This window comes from Pollicipes pollicipes, unplaced genomic scaffold, assembly GCF_011947565.3.
Source record: "Pollicipes pollicipes isolate AB1234 unplaced genomic scaffold, Ppol_2.1 Scaffold_3087;HRSCAF=3621_pilon_pilon_pilon, whole genome shotgun sequence".
In the NCBI taxonomy this organism is placed as follows: Eukaryota; Metazoa; Arthropoda; class Thecostraca; order Pollicipedomorpha; family Pollicipedidae; genus Pollicipes; species Pollicipes pollicipes.
The window spans coordinates 43,700,770-43,723,383 of NW_023596225.1; the positions used below are offsets into that span (position 1 = coordinate 43,700,770).

Genomic DNA, 22,614 nt, shown 5'->3' on the forward strand with positions numbered 1-22,614 from the left:
TTGAGTTAGATAAGAGAGACCTCGGTCAGGAAAAATATCCTGTCTTTGCAGCGTCGGGAACCACTGCGTTATTTTGTAAAAAGAAGATGGCCTGTCATTTGGAGGTTTCACTGGGCATGGTGGATAAAACTGGACCTCCGGGAGCATGGCTACTTGTCGATGTGTGGACCAACACATATGCAAAAGCATATGTTATGTGCATAAATAGCCCGAGGGCCCACCCAGGACTTGCCATTATTCTTAAGCATACTACGCATAGGATATTTTAGTCATTTTCTGAGTCTGGCAGCCTTTTTCAATATTACTCAAATCACTGAGACCCAGCAGCCAGCACCAAGGTCTGAGAGCGCAGGACATATTGTCTTGCCATGGTGCTAACCGCCAAAGCGCGTCCGACCATTTCAAAATGCCAAATTTCAAAACTTTGGCCATGGAAAACTATTTATGAACCATTCCGATGCATTAAATCTGCACCAAGCTCGAAAATCTCCCAACGGATCCTCCAAGTTCTTGCAACCATATAAATGATACCCAATAAATGGCCAGGGACGGTGCGAGATTGATTCGGTGAGAGATGGACCCTGCCCTGTCAGGGCGGTCTTTGCAAGGAAAAAACCCTGATTTTACGCCATTACAAACCTGGGCGATCAGAGAGTGGGACACATCCTTTGTTCCTGTTCCGACCCCATACCCACTCTCCAGCCACCCCTCCCCCAGCCCTCGTCCCCGCTGCCTACACCTGACCATGCCTGGCGCCGAGATACCAGGACCTGTGTCGCCAGGTGCTCAGCCGCAGAGCTGATGCACTGCTGGGGTTCAGGGTTGTGGTGGCCATGCCTCGGAGTGATCTCGGCTCATGGTCACCGGGATACACGCTCAAATCCTTACACACTTTGCCTAACTCATGTGTAAGCAATCGACATAAGTTAAAAAGGCGGAGTCCGTCTCTGGCTCAGAATAAGCTTGCACAACCTCGGGCTTAAACCAGGACTCAGCTTATAACCTGTCCGTCAATCAGAGCTTACTGACACCCTCTGCTTGTGTGACATTTTCCACGCGATCGGATCATAAACAAAAAAGAAGAAGAAATGAACACCGCGGCAATCTGGAAATGCAAGTTGCCAATTCATCATTGCCCATGCCACTGCGGTATCTTTTCAACACTTCGTTTTGCACGCCTTGCCTCCCCACCAATACACACAAAAAGTGCCTCCCTGTCAATTGCCAAAGCATGATCCCTTCTGGCACGCGCTGTGGCTGGCTGTCAGAGGCATCGGGTCGGAACGATAGGTCCTGGATGACAATAGGACAAGGGATGAACCCCACGCGGGTGAAAACTTCGCATCGATCCGTACAGCGTCTGTTCTGTGCGTCTGGCTGGAGAAATGTCCACACATGTCTGAATTAAAGCACAACAGTGGCAATGCTTTACTAGCAGGCAGCTACCAGTGTTGAATATCATCTCAAGGAATCATGATTTTAAGCTCGTTCTGTAAAATGCAGTAGAAAGCTTTGATAAGCCGCGTACTTTTACATGCCCCGGGGTTCAAACTAACGACAAACAATAGCTGATCAACAGCAATCGCTCACGACATTTGCCACGTGAAATGGCAAATGTATTCATATGTATGCACCGCCTAAAATACAGCAAGACGTAATGATCAATGCTGCTAGGTTTTGGAGGGGGCTTTTGCCCTATATTGCTATATACTACATCATATGATATATAGGCATGCCTCTGAGGTGGAGACCATATATCTGAGGCGATCGCTTAAAACAAGCCATGTCTGATTTCAATTCACGACATCCTGTCGTGATGACCTGTCTTATCCGTACAGTGCAAGGTGACAAGGTACTAGTGCTGATTCCCATAGCCATTTCCAGCCTGCTATGTCCCTATTCATATGATATAATGCTAGGTCAAAACACATCCGGTACTCGTGGTGAAAAGTGCATGGAGACTGGGCGATCCAATCACCCCGCAGTAAGCGTCCACTGCGCTGGTTTTCACCGGAAACGGCGGCGCTTATGACAGGAGCAGTCACATGCGTTCACAAATAACCCAACAATTGGTATTGCTGCGCTTATCTTCTGTTGGGTTGGTTATTAGCCGTTTGGATTAGAGCTCTTTCGACCGCACCTGCTATTGGACATCTATCTTCGTTGGGGAAGACGCCGAGCATCCTGGCGTCAAGTTGTAACCTCACGTAAGAATGAACCGCTCGGACAGCTTCAAAGGGTATGATGAGGAAAGAACTACTTACTATAAACTCCCACGTGTTCCAGATGTAGCCAGGATAGTCTTTTGGGAAATTCGGTGATGTGAACTCGGCCGTTACCCCGTTCCGCAGTCGGAACCTGCCGTAATCGGGCACTGTGGGTAAAACCGGAAGAGGTCAGAGGTTACTGCGAAATAGTCTCTTCATCTAGACGCGATGGCATGCAGACTTTTGAATAAAATAATCTGCATTTGCAAACCGCAGTTGAGAAAACATGCTGTGATATAGCAAAGCCTGGTGCGCAGACAGTGGCAATGTTGCAAGCCGAAAGCATGTGAACCTTTATGATTATTCTGTTTGGATGCTACACTATGGATGGCAGACACGAAGGCATCGCTCGGGAATATTCGGGGCTGTTCAGACCGACGACAAGGATACCCTAGTATGCGTGCACAAAAAACCTTGCTAGTACTGCTGTGACAGAGAGAAGTTGGGCAGCACTTGCACTTACGCCAGGAGTCCAGCTGGATAGGTTGCACCGACATCTTAGACAGCCGGAACGGCGTGACCCACTCGTTGGGCCCGAGCTGCTCCAGTGGTGGGATGCGGCCCGCCAGAGCTGGGGACTCCTGAGGAGGAGGCTCGCGTCCCTGTAGACCAAAGGGCTCCTCCTCCTCGGGGAAAAAGGGAGTGGGGCGCAGCCATGAAGCTGGCACCCTCTCTGTGAAGGCTACCTCTTCCTCCTCCTCTTCCTCCTCCTCCGACACAGGAGGCAAGGGACGCAGCCAGGTTGCCGGCACCCTCTCCGTGAAGGGCACCTCTTCCTCCTCCTCCTCCTGTGGTGTCAGCGCCGGCTCGCTTCCATCCACACCCGATTCCCCCGGACCGGGACGCAGCCAGGAAGCCTGCACGCGCTTAGTGATGGACGCCTTCTCCTGCGGCTCGGATGGGGCCTCCTGACCGGAAACCCCTGGTATGGGAGCTTCCAAACTCTGGCAGCCGGCCTGAAGCAGGCAGGCGAGAGCGGTGAGGCACCGTCGTCATGGTAACCAGTGGACCGCTGACAAGCAGGCTTTGCGTTTGAAGGAAACGCGGTCGCAGCGGTTTCATAAACACGTGACACACGAACGTGTCACGTTTCCCGCATGGAGGGATGCGATCCTCCCACGCAGTCTCCCGGAAACCATGGCAAATTCACCAATGGCTGCGGTGTTTTGTTGGCGTAGCTGGCGATGTGTTCAGTTGCATGCTTTGCAATTTTTACAGTATGATCCTCACATGTGCGACGCCGGTGATTGTATTGATGCGAGTTACTAGTGTAGTATGCCATTTCAGGGGACAAGCGGCCTGGGCTCTTGACTCGCTTTGAGAGTGTTACCCCTTCACACTGACATTATATATATAATTGTGTGTGTGTGTGTGTGTGTGTGTGTGTGTGTGTGTGTGTGTGTGGTGTGTGTGTGTGTGTGTGTGTGTGTGTGTGGTGTGTGTGTGTGTGTGTGTGTGGTGTGTGTGTGTGTGTGTGTGTGTGTGTGTGTGTGTGTGTGTGTGTGTGGTGTGTGTGTGTGTGTGTGTGTGTGTGTGTGTGTGTGTGTGTGTGTGTGTGTGTGTGTGTGTGTGTGTGTGTGTGTGTGTGTGTGTGTGTGTGTGTGTGTGTGTGTGTGTGTGTGTTTGAGCGTGTGTGTGTGTATGTGTGCATACATGTTTGAAACCGATGCGGAATGACGATCCCAAAGCAAACTGGTGTTTTTGGATACTTCATGGATCTTTTTTGCTTGAAACAAGGCCAGGGACTCACCACCAGATTATGCTAATATGCTACATTTGTACCTTGCAGATCTGTACTGGACCAAAAATTCTGAATGAACAGTTAGTTGCTGTGACTTTTGCTTTTTGAGGCACATTCGTACAGGATGCCGCAACTTTTTGAGCTCACGCTCACAAGGTATAAGGCTGTTTTGAGCGGGAATGTCGCTGTCCAAGACTTAAGTGTTAAATCGAACGTCGTACGATTCACTATCCATCAAGATTTTTGCTAGTTTCATCTCCCCGTGACCTCTGCTTAACAGGACCAAATGGTGAGCGCTGCTGTTAGCCCATCTTCCACCGACGCCCGCTGCACGACTGAAGCCGTGGGTGCCCGCTGCGGGTCCGCTGCTTGAGACAAGGCTTGCGGGACATGAATGCACCAGGCGTCTTGGTTTCGACCACGGTGGCCGTCTTCCTCGGTCAAGGAGGGCAAATCTTCACCATGGCGCCGCGTGTCCCGGCACTCCCTAGCATTTAAACACCACTCACCCACACACACCACTGGACCAGCGCGTCGCAACGCAGTCGTGCGTGTCACTGCCTGCGCGGACAGGTGCGCAGAGCGCTCCCGCCGGCGCTGCTCAGATAACGTTTGCACAGCCGTGAACCTGAACCCGTTCTGCGCGCGAAAATCGAGTCAGTGTTTGTGTGCCTGTTTCCAAGATTAATAAAAGCAGTGATGTATTCATTGCTGACCATGCAAGCAGCTGATCATGCTGTGAGCGTGGGGAGTTACTCACAAGGAGCACCCAGCATGCGCCGAACTTGACTCACTGTAATCCCCATCAAGCATCCGTGCATGCGAGAGCACCGTGGCGTATGATTGCAGGGATAAATTTGCTTCCTAAAAATGCCGGTTTGGCAGCGATGTTTTTGTATCATAACAGCACGAACACTAGTCGTGTTGCATCCCCATATTAGATGCGTTTTTAGTACACGAAAAGGTGCAGTTTACCACTCAAAATCATGACCAACAATCACCCACAGACCATCTCAATATGTACTCAGGCCGGACCGCAGGTTGAACTGTGGAATTACTGAACTGAAGCGGAGTTACTGAACTGGATCGGAGTTACTGAACTGGATCGGCGCACACGGACCGCCACCGACAAATGACAGCTTTGCAAGCTTCAGCGGGTCAACGGCCCTGACGCACACGCGCGCACGCTTACCGGGCGGATGACCGCGGGGCGACCTTCACACAGTCTCGATCAAACAGCCAGAGGGCGCTCTCACCTGAGCCGCCAGCACGAGGAGGACAGAGACTGTCAGCAGCGACGCCATGGGGCGGGAGAGGAGGTACCTCTGAGGCACCTCTGCACGCCGCGTGCAATGGCAGCGCCCCCGAAAGCTGCGCTGTTTTCAGCCAGACCAAGAACCGGTCGGAGCGAGTGACTCGACACGTGGCCCGCCCGGATCACTGCTCGATCAGCCAGGAGCGCGGACTGGCCGCCCACCGCAAGGCTGCGGCGGGGCCGGGTACAGTCATACCGCACCGGACATGCCACACCGCTGCGGTACCGGCGACGGGCCGGCCCGCTGTGGCTGGGCTGCACCTGGTCTGCAGCACCGCTGCGGTACCATGCCGAGTCTGCCGTACTGCTGCAGTGCTGTACCGGATCAGCCGTACTGCTGCAGTACCATACCGAGTCTGTCATACCGTTGCAGTACTGTACCGGGTCAGCCGTACTGCTACGGTACCGTAACGAGTCTGTCATACCGTTGCGGTACTGTACCGGGTCAGCCGTACTGCTGCAGTACCATACCGAGTCTGTCATACCGTTGCAGTACTGTACTGGGTCAGCCGTACTGCTGCAGTACCGTACCGAGTCTGTTATACCATTGCAGTACTGTACCGGGCCTGCCATACCGCTGCTGTACCGTACCGGGTACACCATACCGCTACGGTACCGTACCGAGTCTGCCATACCGCTGCTGTACCGTACCGGGTACGCCATACCGCTGCGGTACCGTACCGGGTCTGCCATACCGCTGCTGTACCGTACCGGGTACGCCATACCGCTGCGGTACCGTACCAAGTCTGCCATACCGCTGCAGTACTCTACCGGGCCTGCCATACCGCTACTGCACCGTACCGGGTACGCCATACCGCCGCGGTACCGTACCGAGTCTGCCATACCGCTGCTGTACCGTACCGGGTACACCATACCGCTGCGGTACCGTACCGAGTCTGCCATACCGCTGCTGTACCGTACCGGGTACGCCATACCGCTGCGGTACCATACCGCCACATCGCTCCAATATTGCAACGTACAATTTACGATGATACTTCTGTCCATAGCATGGGTGTTAAGAGTGCCCAGAAATTGATCTAAAGTTAAGAGCAGGTCTCTTTCGTAGCTTAGCATGGTATGTGTTCGCGCTGAGGTTCTCTCTTCCTGTCTTAGTGACAAATTATCCATGTGGATCTATGTGTCTATCATCCATGAACCATGCGGACATTTGGACAGTACGAGAGTCTTGGACTGCGCAAAACGACTAGAGGTTTTCTCCCTATAGGATCTCCGCAATCTCCAGAAACTCCTCCTGAGGGAGGGCCCATACAGCCTCTGAAGAAAAGCGGCTGCATGGCGTCACGACCTCTTGAGTACTTGAGTAATGAGGGCGCCTTTGCTGCTCAGGACCTAGCAGCAGTAAAGAAAAGGGCCACCAAGCCATCAGGCTCCACCTACCCACCCTCACCCTTTAACTCCGGAAGATCCGAAATTGGAATAAGGCATTTTTATGCTACAAGAGGAGGCTTCCTTGGCTGTCAGAGGTCACCTAGTCATACTCTATTGTGAGTGTCCCACTCAAAGAGGGCCTGGGCGCGTGGGTGTCCCACCTTTGAAGCACGGTGACTAAAGCTCATCTATATCTTCGAAACTGGTGTACTGATTTAACGCCATTTAACACTATCCCATTAAGATCTAGTTCAGACAGCATTAACAGCCTATTCCTTGTTAAATAACCAAGAGAATAGATAGCTAGATGTGACATTTCGGCTGCATGCCTTTATCGAGACGAGTATCGGTAGTGATATTGATAGTTCAGTACTTATGTTTATTTCAATACAGGCATGTGGAGGAAATATTGCATCTATCTTTCCATTCTAATTCTTCTATGAATAAACCTATAAATGTTATACAAATACCATATGCAGAATGTCACTCGCAAATGCACTTGATAACTTACCTATTAGGACCTATGTAGCACTAATTGTACCTGCAGCGGTGCCTGAAATTTATCCTGGCTTGCGGCGTTTCTGTTCCTACGCCATGAAAACACATTTGCACGAAAGAACAGGTGTTACATTTTAGGATGACTTTCAGGTGTCGATGGCTATTTTAAACCTTTCCGCAGTCCTGGGCCAAGCGGGCTTCCCTTGTTGCACCGCCTCCACCGCACCCGAGCGTTTCTAGGTGCAACAAACGCAACAGTGAAAACCTGCACCACTGAAAAATTGTTTTCCCCAAATGGGATAACGCCGAGTTTCGGCCCGGTGATGCGACTTCCAGGGGCGCCGCGCCTCTGGCTTTGTGCAGGCCCGGCAGATTTTTGCCGTGCGAGTGCAGCGAGCCACCGGTCCGTGCGACCAGGTCAATGGCCCCGTCACCGGTCCCGGATCGGCACCGCCGACCGCGCGCCGTGCTGCGGCTGCGGCTTGCGTCAGCGCACCGGGTGCATCAGACTATGTACGGCACGGTCTGAGTCGTGCACATGCGCTTATACATACTGCGCTGTGGATGTGGGCAGCTTCAGTGTTCTGCAGAGCCTTTCTTGAAGGTCGCTGAAAAGGATAGTGTTTCAGTGTCCTGTCCGTAGTAGTGAGTTGATGTGAATTTGATATTCATCAGTACAAATGGCGAGTTCTCTCTCTTCCTCTTCCCTCCTTCCTCTCCCTCCTCTCCTCCCTCTCCATTTCTCCTCCCTCTCACTCTCCTTCCCCTTCCTCTCTACCCCTCCCCTCCCCATCCCTCTCCCTCCCCCCTCTCTCTCTCTCTCGCTTTGTCCCTCTCTCTCCGTTTGTGTTGATAGGTACGCCCCCAGGTAACCACATTGGTGACGGGGTCGGGATTCTCATCATAGATGTTGTCGCAACACAATTAGAGACGTAAGATAATCCAAAGTGACAAGCACCAGAAGACGTAGCGATGGCACATTGCACCTGCGTGCTAGTGAACCCATGTGAAATCATGGCTTACACTGGATATAAGGCATGAACAATCGTGCAATCCTCTGAACAATGGCTTCTCGCTGTTGGCGCTGTCGACATATCATATGTGTCGACATATCGACATATCTGTCGTACCGAAGCTGGCAAGCGGGCCGGAAATAATTGCCAACTTTTTCTCATTACTACCAGAACACCTCGACTCATCTGGCCATCGGCGGTTATGTAAACGACTGTGTGGAAGCCGTGGGACACTTTCTAGGTCTCGGCCTGCGTGCTAGGAAGTCTGACTTGGCAAAGCGCTCACGCCGAACAAAGAAGTCCTGATTCCACCCGATGCTGACCGGTGCGCAGTCGGACGTGCCATTCCAGTTATCGCGGCCACTGTGCGGCAGAAATCCCGCCTGTGTTCCAGTTGCACTTCAGACCGGAATCGCCCAGGCACGCCGGCACCACGACTGAATCGGTCTGCTAAGATTCGCGACTCGAGTAAGATATTTGGAGACCGGTAGCTAAATTGCTTTGACCATCGCATTTGTATATTGGGAAACGAATTTAACACCAAATTTCATCCGTGGCTGGAATATATACTATTTATATATATATATATATATATATATATATATATATATACATACATAATACTTATACGTACATAAAGCAGTTTGTACATACATAATCTATCGGTTTGGCAACCAATATATCGTGCTTGGTGCAAAAACAGAGGTTTGAACAAGTTTGACATTGAAAACAATTGTGCGGCCTGATCTACACGCTCTTGCTTATTGTGCAGCAGCGACATAGTATATGTAAATGCTGTGCGTGTATACATGTGTATGTAGCTATGTATTTGCCTCTCGTTGGTAACATTCCAGTGCTTATTATCCGTTCTGACAAGGATAATGCTCCTAACTTTGGCGTTTGTGAAGCGAGAAGATCAGGATATCCACGAGCAGCCTACCATCCCAATACAGAGATTTCAGGACGCCGATAAATGCACGCTTGTGCGGTTAGGAACTCGGCTATGCGCGATGTAACGCTATTGCCGCAGCTACAAATATTGAGAAACGCCGGCCATTAGATATCAGTTCACCGGCTTTCACCCGGCACACTGGTCCTTGGCACGAACGTCACCACACCTGAGGTGGAACTGCTTTCCAGTTTTATTTTGGTCCGTCTCAGATGATGCAACAAAAACAAATCTGCTACTGGAATTCAGGCCTCCTCGACCCCAGTGGCGGTGACGCCCCTCCCCCTCACCGACCCCAGTGGCGGTGACCCCTCCTCATCGACTCCAGCGGCAGTGACCCCCCTCACCGACGCCAGTGGCGGTGACCCCCTCACCGACACCAGTGGCGGTGACCCCCCTCACCGATCCCAGTGGCGGTGACCCCCTCACCGATCCCAGTGGCGGTGAACCCCCTCACCGACCCCAGTGGCGGTGACCCCCCTCACCGATCCCAGTGGCAGTGAACCCCCCTCACCGACTCCAGTGGCGGTGACCCCTCCTCATCGACTCCAGTGGCAGTGACCCCTCTCACCGACACCAGTGGCGGTGAACGCCCCTCCCCCCACCGACCCCAGTGGCGGTGACGGCTCTGGTGTTTGGTGCAACAGTGGGCACGCGAGTCCCCAATGGAGAGGGCAGGGCCTCGAGAAAAAATGCAGCAAATGCATTAAAGTGAAAAGCTTCTTCCGACTAAGACAGTCCGCGGTCGAGCTCACCGACCCGGCTGAGCGGCTTTATACGGTTGCCTTCCTGGTTTGGGGATCGTCGAGGCTCTGACATACCTTCCTCCATGTTGTGTGAGTGCAACTGATCTGTCTGATGCTCTGTGTCTTCTTCCATAGAAGCCGGCTTTTACCGGCTGAGTTGTCTTCTCAAGGGTAATTGTGCATCGTTGCATTAGAGGCTGCAGGCGTTGTGTAGCGGACGTTGTGCGGCAGTACACCGCGTATCCTACCGAAGTGAAGAAATGGCCACGATTTACACGGAAACTCAGACTTGCCCGACTTTCACCACGTCTTACACCACTCACGCCTTATGCCGAAACTCAGAGAAATGGGAACTTGCGTGCACCCGCGTAGCCAGGCTCAGCCCTGCGCCGCCGGCAATGCGGGAAGTCGAATGACAAGTCGCTTCTCAAACAGATTTATCCCCGATCGCCTCATTAGCCATTGTTCGCCTTTTGGCTGTCTGGTATTTCTGTGGTCAGGCTTCCCCAGTTGCATTAGAGGACATACTGACGGCATCGCTTAGTGACCTGTGCAAGCTGCCTGGGTGCCTTCAGCGGAAATCGCAAACCTGTTCTGCATCCGCGGCTCCGTCCGCCACCCCGTGGGTCTTCTCTTAGTCTTGCGGCGGCGCAGCCGAACGCACGTTCGCCGCGCTCGGCCGCGATGGTGGTCACCTCGTGCCTTCGCGCCGTCCTCTTGACGGTTTTGGTGGTGAGTCCTCATGATCGGAGCTTGAGTCTATTTCGCAAGAGTCCGGCGCGGCCGTGTGACCCAGCGCGGCTGCACGCGGCTAGGCGAGAGCAACGCTAGCGGCAGCAGCGGCGGCAGAGGGGGCGGCAGCGAAGTAAAAGGGGGGGGGGGGGAGAGGGAGGAGGCGGTGTTAATAGAAGCGAAGCGGTGGCGGTAATATTGGCAAGGCCACGCTGTGGGGTGCGCAACGACGCGAGCTGGAGCGCCAGCCAGCCAGCCGCGGCGGGATCAAACGGCACGTTTAAGAGATCGAGGCCCAGGGCATGGGGGGGGGGGGGGCTAGAAGGACGCGGGGAAAGGAAGGTCCCGCGTAGGATGGAGGAAGAATATAATGTTTTGGTAACCTTACCAAAGCTTTTTCAATCTATTGTATAACATCGGAATTTACATTTGTCCATCAATCATTCTACTTTTTCTTAAATTCCCAAATTTTTCCGTGCCTTTTGGCTATGATTTTTCAGTATCAAAGTATCGTTTAAGTAGCGTTTTAAAGCAATGAAATGTGGACGAATATCTCCACCACCTGCATCGTACACAGGGCATTTTGCAACTGTGATGATGTGGGTTATAACTTTCCTGCTGCAGTCACCGAGTATTTTTTCTTTGTTTTTGAGTTGTCTCAAGCCACATCCCGATAAACATCGGGAAATTTTGTTCCATCATTTTTAAACACACTCACATGCCAAAAATAAGTGTTTTTATGTTTCACGAGCTTCTGTACAGAACGAACATATATTGTTTTCTCGTACTCACATTGGGCTTAGGAATGTGTTAATGGTTAAAATTCGAATGATTAGATTGAATTGAAAGGACGTGTATCCAGTTGTACGGATGGTATTCCTTACATTTACGACAGAGAGTGGTTCAAAAGCTTCATTGTCTCTGACACATTTGCTCTCGGTTCTACTGATGTCATTTTCTGCTTCCTGACCATTTTGAAATGACGCTCTTGCAAAACATATTGTGCATGCTGCATTCTTAGGAGGCATCGCGCGCGTATTGACATGGATGGTTGCTGATACCATCCCTCCCCTCATCTATTTTTGAGGATCCTGGCGGGCTGTGCAGTAAACTGTGATATTCAAACTATATGCAGGGAATATCGCATTGTTTTTTATCGCACTCGGGTGGGGTCAAATTGACCCCCCGAAAGTTTTCCAGAATGGCTTCCGAACGGCGCGGTGTAGCCGCGCCAAACTTTATATGACTGTAGACGATTGAATGGTGGATTGTTTGGTATAAAAAATTAGATGTACCATGTAAGGTCGCTGACATATGACAGATCAAATTCAGGCCATGGTTTCAGCGAAGTCAATTTCTAGGGAATCGTTCGATCTTATGCAACAACGGAGTGCTAGATGAAGCCATACATCTCTGATATGCTCTCTTAAGCAACACAAGTATTGAATGAACAAATTAACTTCACCGTCGTTCAGATATGGTCATACCAAAGTCAAAACCAACCTGTTTTGTCACTCTAGGGCTGCTTGCGATAGTTTCTGGTATTCATTTCGAATTCATTGATAGCAGGAACCACATCATACACCTGCCATAGACTTCTTAGCGTTCAGAATAGGTCATTGACCTAAAATGACCCAGGTCAACATTTTGTTTTTAGAAACATACTGCCTAGCGTCACCTTTGTCGCTTATTCAAAAGCAAAACTCAGAGCAGTCTTTTGGAATTTGGTCACCAGGACCTTCAAAAGGTTAAACAAGGTCACTGACCTTAAATGAGCATGTGACCTTTTGCTTAGAAACAGTTGTCTAGGTTCTGGAAGCACTTTGGAGACCAAACGTAGACTTTGGCCTTGTTTGAGTTTATTTGACCCGGAGGTCATGACCTAGGAACCTGAAAATTTGATCAAGTGAATTCATGTACAGGTCAACACACCCTGCAAATTTCGTGTCTCTAGCTCCCTTAGTTCCCGAGATCTCGGGGGCATCAAATTGACCCCCACCCGAGCGAAGGGTACCCAGCTGGTCACCCGGGTGCGTGTTAAATTTTTGAGGCGTCATCAGTTTCATGTCCTCGAAGATATCTTATATGAATTTTGCACGTCTTCTCAACCAGTTGTTTTTTCTCTCTCTTTTAAGCTCAGTAGCATCAAAGTTGAATATCTTTTCGTTGTAAAGAATTTCATGGGGTACAGAAAACGCTTTCGAAAATGAAATTCAAGCAGAGATCTCTTCAGAAAGGGTTTGTCACATTTGCTGAAAGTTTCTTTGATGCCACTACACCGAAGTTCCAAACGAACAGGTTGCAAATTAACGTCAAGAACAAACCTAGGACTGCCGCGACAATTCAATAGCGAAGTTCATGGGCGATATGTTTGTCCTATGCGACAGGTAAGTTTATTGTGTGTCTGAGTTTTCTGACAGTAGCAGTACGTTTGTGCCGTGGTAGGTCGCAGTAAACGTGCCTGTACTGTGAAGTTTGTAAGCAGTGTTAAGGCTGGAAGTGTGCATAATTTGTTTGTAAGCGATGATTTTTATTGGAATTTTTCTGTGACTGGTACTGAGATGGGCTTAGCAGCACTGCCGTTCAAAGGCGAAAATACCGAAGTGCTACTTTTGCTGATGGCGGTGAGGCCTTTTACATTTCAGTCCAAAGGAAAGAAATGTCTAAGTACTATTTGATATAGTGTCGTTTGGGCCTTTTTACTTTTAGACAGCAGACTGCACGATTTCGACTCTTTGAATGAAACAGTGAATTTTTGTCTTAAATCCAAACGCAAAAGCACAGAAAATACAAAAACACAGAACCTCAACGTCGTAACTTCAACGTTCAAGCGTGACCTTAAAGCCTTACTAAGTGTAAAATAGCTGCATCCTTCAAATCCCACAGACGAATTACAACCAGCACAAGTTCGGCCAAACGTGGAAAAACCGGCAAACTCACGCGCGGTGCTCGCAGTTTGGAAGGGTCTGAAATGGACAACCTGCCTGAGTTCTTTGAACAGGGATTATAGATGTCACGTACATTCAAAAGGGCTTGTCCTGTCAGCAAGCTGACAGCTTGTTGAGCAGCAAGACAGCAAGCTTTTATGAATTTAAGCTTGTTTTCAAACATACATAGTTTTTGTCTGCGTCTGCCGCTAATCTGAATGTAAAATATTTCACCTACAGCATCGAAGAATAATACAAAAACTTCGCTTTAATTCAGTTTACCGTCACCAGGTTTGCGCACTAGTTGTATATCACGCACATTCTTTACAATTTGCTTTCCTTATGTGCGTGGCTCGAAAAAGACTGATATAAATCAGAACTGGTCAACCCTCCTTCAAAACTGTGAATGAGGGTTACATAAGAATGTCCTTTGACCTTTACCGAAGATGATCATGAGCTTACAATATGCACACATTGATGTAGTGGTCTAAAAAGGCGGGATTACCATGTGCTGAACGGTAAACGCGTCAAAAATGTGGACAATTAAATCTCTGCTATGTTTGAAAGCTTTTCTTGCTGTGGCGTGTCGACGGCTCTTGATTTGTCAGTCAGTTATATATTAAGTTTCACAAGCTCTGCTTTCTATTCGGAGAGCCTTCCAGAGGCAAATCTAACATCTGCCTGAGGAACATGACACCTTGTGGAAGTTTACGGGACTTTTATATCGTATGCCCATATCGCTGATATTTGCCGTTTTAACTTACAGGTTATTCGAAGCCAAGATTGCATTCAGGCCCTGGAATATGCAGGCCAAGACCTGGGCCCGACCGCCGAGGACGCTCTGTTGTCCTCGGTGTCCTCGTCCTCTCTCGAGGAGTACCTGCTCTCGATCGCTCCAGTCGGACGTCGACAAGGCTTTCTGCCTGAGCCGGCGCCGAATGGGGTGCAAGACCCGGCCTCTCGCGCGTTTCGCTTCAATTGGGTTACCCCAGATGACCTGGAAGATATGCCGACGTATCTGGTGGACAGGCACAGCATAGGTGAGAGACGTGCTCGCTGTATCAACTTCAGCCTGAAATAATTCGCCTTGCTTTATGAAAATAAGGTGAAGGTCGTATAAGAGATCTGATGTTTGCACAACGTATTAGATCAACGGGTTTATCTTTATTCATATGTCTGAAGGTGCGGCTGACAGTCGTTAAACGTCGTTATTGAGATAACAATTTCGAGGTAGGCCCACCGATTATTTTTTGTTGATATACCGCAATGCATATGACACTTAGATTTGGAAATAGCAAGTAGTGAGGAGTGAGCATAACGTTGTCTTCCTTTTTGAGGAAATCTGGGTGCCTGGTTGGTGCTGTTGTATTAAACATATGATTTTATTTGCTCTTCAGTAACTCATTCCATTTTCAAATATTAACATTTGTTGAACTGTGTTCGTCATAAGCGTGTAACGACCCATCACACCGACAATTTCTCTTTCAGTTCCTGACTACGGAAATTTTGCAATAACGAATGGAGCCAAGGCAGTTTTCCAGTCACCAGGGTATCCGCGGCAATATGGGCCATACGTCTGGAACTCGTGGAGTTTTCGGGTTCGTGGATCCGGAATGCCTGCTTGCGATATCCTGCATTATCCTGCATTATAGGAGCGATAAAGTATCCTGCATTACTGTATAGGAGCGATAAAGTTCATTGCTTGTAATACCCAAAGACTAGATTATACGCTTCGCCACCGTGCTAATACCGTTCGCTTCATTCCGTCCGCTTATGGTGCGTGTGGTTATGAGTTGGTCCTGGTACCTGCATACTCATATGCATCATCGAGAACGTTTTGGTCCTTGTTGGTTCTGTTTATACATGCGTGTTTGCGTCTGTTTTCGCAAGGTGCAAGTGCCAATCTTTTCGTCATGGCATCAGCAGAAGCACATCAATTTTATATTGTTTTTGGTCCCATGATCGTCATTGAAGCAAAATACGGTCAGGGCGCTTACGTTCACGCACGTTTTACAAACGTTTACAAAACCGTGAGACGATATTTTTCTTCGGGGAGCCCACCTATGAGTGAGTGGCCCACCAGTGGACGAGGGCACCTGAAATTGCAGACTGACTGATTTAATTAACGCGCTCTCGGGTAGGGGTCAATTTCCTGCTCACCCACGTTTTTCCGAAATGATTTCCGAACGGTGCGTTGCAGCCGTGCCCAAATTTGCATAGTGGTGGACAATTAAATAGTGGATCGTTTGGTATCAAACATTGGAATGTACCTTGAAGGTCTCTGACCTACGGCAGGTCAAAGCTGGGCCTTGGATTCAGCGAAGACAATTTCTAGGGAATATTTCAATCTGATGCAGCAACGGGGTGTTAGACTAAGCCATATGCATCACCGATAGTTTTTTAGACAACACAAAAATTCAATGAACACGCTCAATTGACCTAGGTTCAGGTATAAAGGTAAGACAAAGGCCAAAACCAACTCGTTGTATTACTTGGAGCTTACCGTATAGGACAGCTTCTGTTGCACATTTCGAATTTATTGGTGACAGACACCGCATCATGCACATCCCATGAGCTTTTTAAAGGTCACAATGGGTCACTAATCTAGAATGACCCAGATCAACATTTTTTAAGGAACATACTCTCTATCGTCATCTTTTACGCGCATCTAAATGCAGAAGTCAAAGCAGTTGTGTATGATTTTGGTCGCCATGACCTCAGAAAGTTTTCACAAGGTCACTAACCTTGTGTGACCTTTTGCTTAGAACAGGTATCTAGACTTTGGGTAATTTGGATACCAGCCTTGAGTTTGATCTTGTTTGACATTTTTTGACCCGCAGGTTATTATCTAGGAGGCTAACATTTTGACACAAGTGAGATCACGTACAGGCCAAGACACCCTGTGCTTGATGTCTCTAGCTCTTTCAGTTTTTGAGATCTCAGGTTGTCAAACTGACCCTTCACCCGAACGAAGGGTGTTTGATCGACTTCCTAGGGGTGTGTTAAAGGGAGCGTTCCGCATTTTGTACATGGTTTTGAATTGAAATGGCAACCTTGAAGACCTTTCGGTGCTGTCCACAGCCCTGCCCTAAAGGCCTAAGCTCATCTTGTTTCTGAGTGACACGTCCGCGAAAATGGGAGGGGAGAGTATTTCGGGGAGACAATTTCAAAGTCACCTTGGTATTCATGACGTCATAAAACGTCATTTAAATTCTACCGTTTCATAAGTCATGCGTCGATTAAGGCTAATATAAATATGATTGCCGAGGCGTTCATATCTAGTCTTCGTGAGCAAGACTTCCAGACATAGCGACCGTCAGTTGGGTATGAATCAATGTTGTGAAAGGTACGATGACGTAAACGAGCCATGACGCAATGAGGAGCATTTTTACTAAACAGAGAATTGCGCTTTTTAGAGCAGCCTTTCCCACTTAAAAAGCATACCGTCAGTTAGGAGTGAGCTTGTTTCATGACATCTGATGCTTGTTTCGGTATATTTAAAGGCGAAATATTTCATTTAAATGCCGTAAACATAACAAAATGCGTGACACAAACTCCATAGATCCACAAGAGGAATTTTCTGAGGCTCTGGCTCTCGGGTTCAGAGTGCTCACTGAAGTGTAAAGAAATCCCCAATGTTTAAAAAACCCACCAATCGTTGGGTGCCTGCGCCACTGGCTGATGGGTAGCCTGATATTAACCATTATTTGTGAGTTTCTGGAATTAGTAGCTTACTCCCAGAAACCCAGCGGCGCATCGCTAAGCCCCGTCGCTGCCCCTTACCTGCGGAGTCTGCTGTTGTTTGGCTGAGCAGCGTCCGCGGAACCTGTTCACGTCGCCTGAAACCCTGGCAGGCCGAACAGCTGCTACGTGCTCCAGAACAGCATGTAAACTAACAACAGAGCTGACTGCCCCGTCCTAACTTCGCCCGCTTTCGCAGACAGGAGTGGTATGCCTCCCTCCTGCTGACCTGCCTCCTTTCGACAGGTGTGGAGCCAGGGCAGCACGCTTTTGCTGACCTGTCAGGACAACCAACTGGGGTCACGTGATTACCTGGTGGTGCGGAGCGAAGGGAGCAGGTTCCAGCTGTTTCACGGCAATAATTCACCCAGCCACATCTACCAGGGCAAGCTGGTGGTGCAGCTTCAGACCAGTCGGTCTGACCACGGCCGGATTCGGTGCTCCGTGGAGGCGTTAGCCGCAGACGGTGGACAGACGGGTGGGCAGACGGGTGGACAGACGGGCGGACAGACTGGTGGGCAGACGGGCGGGCAGACGGGTGGACAGACGGGCGGGCAGACGGGTGGGCAGACTGGTGGGCAGACGGGTGGGCAGACGGGTGGGCAGACGGGTGGACAGACGGGTGGACAGACGGGCGGGCAGACGGGTGGACAGACGGGGGGACAGACGGGGGGACAGACTGGCGGAACTTCTTCGGCACCAGTCGGAATCAATGACCCAATATGTGGCAAGACCAACTATCGTCTGCGGATCGTCGGAGGAAGAGATGCTCCACCGAACGCCTACCCCTGGCTGGTAAGTAGATGTGTCCTTGATTGGAACAGACTCTGGGCTCATCAAGAACGTGGTTCGTGCTTAACGACGCTGCGTTCCTTGCTTCCTAAGTGATAGCAATTCAGGCATTTCGGTAACTTACGCAAAATTTTCTTCGTCAAAATATCTGGGTAGTGGCTGCATGTGTGCAATGCAAGCGATGATTTCATCAGTATACTACACGACCAGCACCTTGTCCATCGATCTGCATTAATGAAGTGGCCGCATTGTTTGTGTAATAGCGTTCATTTCTATCTCTAGGTTGGTCTAGTGTCTCAATTCGGCAACAGTCCATTCTGTGGAGGCACCATCATCAACGAGCGTTTTCGTGCTAACTGCGGCCCACTGCGTATACGGGTGAGTGACGTCAGCCGAGTGAGGTCAGCGACCTTCCCGCGACACACCTGCCCCAGACAAGTCCGGCCGTCCTGGCTCTCGCTACATCTCACTCTTGGCATCAGTTAGGTCAAGGTCGCTGCGTGCCACCGACGTCTCCAATCTTATTACCATGGGCTCGCCACGAGGCAGACAAGAGTTCCACGGCGTGCTTCGATTCGTGGAGAAAATACTGCGCGGCTTTTATTAAGCCATAAAGCGATGGTTGTGATGGTCGCCATGCTTTTTAATTTGAAAAACCGATGCCAAATGGTTCCACAACTCGCCCTGAAAAATGAAGCTTCTGCTGTACGCACAGGGGAAAAAAAACGCTACGCATTTTCTTTGAACCAACTTTGCTTGACAGACTCCTTCAACACAGCAGTAACCTTACTTCTTGATCCCGCGTGCGTAAACTGCTCTGGCCATTAGAGCAAAACCCATGGCTTGGGCGATGTGGTAACCAACGGACTAACTGGACCCCGGGCGCTCCGTGTGGACAGGTCGTTTGAGTCCTGGTTCGAGCTGGTGTGAGGGATCACGAGGGATCACGAGGAATCGTAAGGGATCACAAGGGATTGCAAGGGAACAGGAAAGATCACCAGGGATCACATGAGATCACGAGGGATCAGGAAAGATCATGATGGATTACACGGGATCACGAGGGATGATGCGGGATCACGAAAGATCACGGGGAATCGCGCGGGATCACGAGAGATCACGAGGGATCGAGAGTGCGAGGGAAAGCGCGGCTCAGGCCCATCGGATCGCTTTCCGTCAGGTCAGACCAGTAACTGACCAACTGCCGTCACTTTGTCGTGACTGCCGTCATGAAAAGGCGATGAATGGGCGCGTTATGACTGCTTCTTTTTCAGACAGCGGAAGGAAAATATAAGAATTCTAGTGAGGAAGCATAAGCGACTTAACGACGACGACCAACTTCCTAAGCAAGTTACGAATATTTTGCTGCATCCACGCTACGATAATGAAACCAGCAACAGGGATCTGGCTCTCCTAAGGTAAACACGTGGCGATCTCTTATTGTCGAAGCTTGAGGAGTTATCATGTTAGCCATATGCGGAATGGGAATATCAATATCGGGCTTTGCCATTCGTGCGTTCCAAAGGCATCGCAATGCATTCCGGGTAAAAAAAAAAACAACGGACGGCGTACCCAAACTGCATTGACGGTTATGGAAATCTCCATGCCTCATAATTCAAAATTCAGCACGATCCAACACAATTCAAGTTTATTTCGTATGACAGGCCCACCCGCCCCCCTGAAAATGAAAATTTCAGTATCATCCCTTTCCAGCAGAGCAAACCAACAAAGCGTGTTAATCTGTCGAAGTCAATCGCTTATTGGCCAAATATAAGGTGTCGACGTGAGCTTATGAGACGCATCGCTTATTTATGGAATCGATGTCCAAATATAACTGATGGTATAATTGATCGTACCATGTTCCTCGCATGGTGTGTCCTTTATGTATATATTCACTCACCAGGCGAACATGATATTTTAATCACCTCCATCCTTGATACCGATGACTCGGCTCAATAATTCCGAAAAAAAGATGACGCCCACGTCCTTGGTGCTCCCGAATTCTTCAGGGATTCTCAGCGCCAAATCTCACCCCAAAACTCCCGTACGATTTTTGGAAATTTTCAGATAAAGTCTAACGCATTCAGTGGATTAATCCTCTTTTGGCAAACAAATTCATTATGTGAAGACCTCTACCCAGGATCGTCGACCTGCGTTCACATATCTGTCTATTTTCCCGACCTGACCTGACCTGACCTAACCTGACCTAACCTGATCTGACCCGACCTGACCTGGATGTCGTAGTGGACCTGACCGATGCGGTTACTTCACACCGCCTCACTTTACCAAACTCTATTCATCCCCCTCTGCGTGACTAATGGGTCATGACCCTAACCCTGACCTGGTGACCCCGACATGACCATGCTCTGCCTCGTCTCAGATTGCCAACCACCTGCTCGCCCAACATGCTCAGGCGCTTTCTGTCGTCCCCAACCTTGTCCGTTAACTCAATTCCACAGTTTCCACCTGCCTCGAGTGACCTGCCCTTCCCTGCCTTACCCTGCGTTGCCTTGACCTGACCGCCACAGACTGAACACGACCCTGTCTTTGCTTAACCGTGACCCGGACAAATAGGTGCGTGCCGCCAGTCTGCCCTACCCTGCTGTGCCCTACCCTGCCTGTCTTTGCTTAACCGTGACCCGGACAAATAGGTGCGCGCCGCCAGTCTGCCCTTCCCTGCTGTGCCCTACCCTGACCTGGCGTGCGGCGTGGCAGGGTGGACACCTCCCTGCGCTCGCTGCTCCGTGACCCGGACGGTCGCGTGCGGCCGGTGTGCCTGCCGACGGCGCGCTGCTCCGCCGGCGGCGCCGCCTGCTTCGAGGGGCGCACGACCACGCTCGCCGGCTGGGGCGTGCTCCAGTCTGGCGAGTCGCAGCAGCCGGAGGTGCTGCAGCACGTCAACGTGCCGGTGGTCAGCAACGCCCAGTGCGACCAGAGCTACTCGGGCGGCGGCGGCCGCATCACGGCCAACATGATCTGCGCAGGGGAGGATGCTGGAGGACGAGACTCGTGCCAGGTGCGTGCGGGCGGGCGGGGCGGGGCTGGCTCGGTGTTGGTTGCCGGGTGTGAACCGATCACAAGGTGCACCAAATTGGTGCAGCAAATTGCGTGCGGTTGTTTATTTGTCAAGAGCGTGTTTTTTCGATTTGACTGCAGTATGAACAAACCGTAGTTTCCCCACACACATTTGAATGGAATTTTCAGACATGTCGAGATATTGTATGATACAATCTGCATTGTATGCTGACACTGCTTCTTCACAGGGCGACAGCGGCGGCCCGATGATGCTGAAAGACAGCAACTTTGTCTACACGTTAGGTGGCATCGTCAGCTTCGGCAACGCCTGCGCTCTGCCGAAATTCCCAGGCGTCTACACCCGCGTCTCCGGTACGACCAGCTGAGAATTTGACGCGTGAGCGGCAGTTAACTTACGGTGCTTCACACTCCATGCGACGTCTATCACTGATCGCCATATAATTGATCATCACATCATTGATCGTCAAATCACTGATCATCATGTTATTACTCATCATTAATCATCATATCATTGGTCAGCATACCTGTGATAGTCATTTCATTGATCATCACCTCATTGATCACGATACCAGTGATAATCGTACCATTTATCACCATAAGTTAGCTGCCGAGTCCATTGCTCTGGAAACATCCGTAGAAATGAAATGCATCCGTATCAGACTAAAGCACGGATATTCGCTTCAGTGTGGCTTTATTCCGAGTATTTAGGAGACACGTGTGAGGATCCACTTGTCGGATAATTTCAACCACCCCTTGAGAATAACCCGGCTTACCTGGATAGTGTAGCGCAGTGCCATCGACGCTGTGGAATGGTGAACATCGTCTGTCTTTCTCCAAGCTTCTATTCCTTCGAATGTTCAAATGTTGAGTGGTTTGTGCTACGTAGCATGCACTGGTGTTACGAAAGAGAGCGCTGCTATGTAAGGCATTGCAGTTCAGAGTATGTGAAATATTTCACAACCCGTCAGCGCCCAGGCTATTTCTCCAAAGGTGACTGCCGGTAAATGGTGCCCTCTGCAATCTCTGGATGTAATTCTCAAATTTCAGTTGAAATTTGAAACATCATCACCAAATATCAGTTGAAACGTCGAATCAATTACAATGATCACTACCGCTTAGCAACCTGCACGACCGTTGGAACACTTCACACACTTTGAACGCCTTTTCAAGGCAGTCAGTTTAAATGGATGTTTGAAATTGTTCGCCGAATCACTTGTCCCATTGTGATCATCGGTCTCGAAATCAAGATGGACTTCCTAACCGACCCAGAGCGAATGGGCAACACAGGCTATGCGGGTTTGGAACTTACGCGTCAGCCGGGCGTGCTATTCATAGTGATCAGATATGGCCTCGTACCGTATTGAATTCTGACTGGTTATTCCGGTTAGTGAACATAATCTTCAGCATGCCGCTGAATGGTACAATGGTGGTAAAGAAAAACATGGGCAATCAAAAGTACTACCATTAGAAC

The 22,614-nt window shown here is 49.9% G+C and overlaps 1 protein-coding gene and 1 pseudogene across 1 annotated transcript in view; one reads left to right on the plus strand and one right to left on the minus strand.

Moving 5' to 3' along the window:
• The window catches only part of LOC119090310 (serine protease 44), a 28,640-nt gene extending 23,298 nt beyond the window's left edge, over positions 1-5,342 (minus strand). Inside the window, exons 1-3 of the mRNA XM_037213096.1 lie at positions 5,265-5,342; positions 2,731-3,223; positions 2,265-2,374 (exon numbers count right to left, since the gene is read on the minus strand). Of these exons, the coding sequence (XP_037068991.1) occupies positions 2,265-2,374; positions 2,731-3,223; positions 5,265-5,312 (651 nt within the window). The 5' untranslated portion in view covers positions 5,313-5,342. The remainder of the gene's footprint in view (positions 1-2,264; positions 2,375-2,730; positions 3,224-5,264) is intronic.
• An 11,491-nt stretch (positions 5,343-16,833) lies between these two features.
• LOC119090212 (trypsin-1-like) lies at positions 16,834-21,508 on the plus strand (annotated as a pseudogene).
• The last annotated feature ends 1,106 nt before the right edge of the window (positions 21,509-22,614 follow it).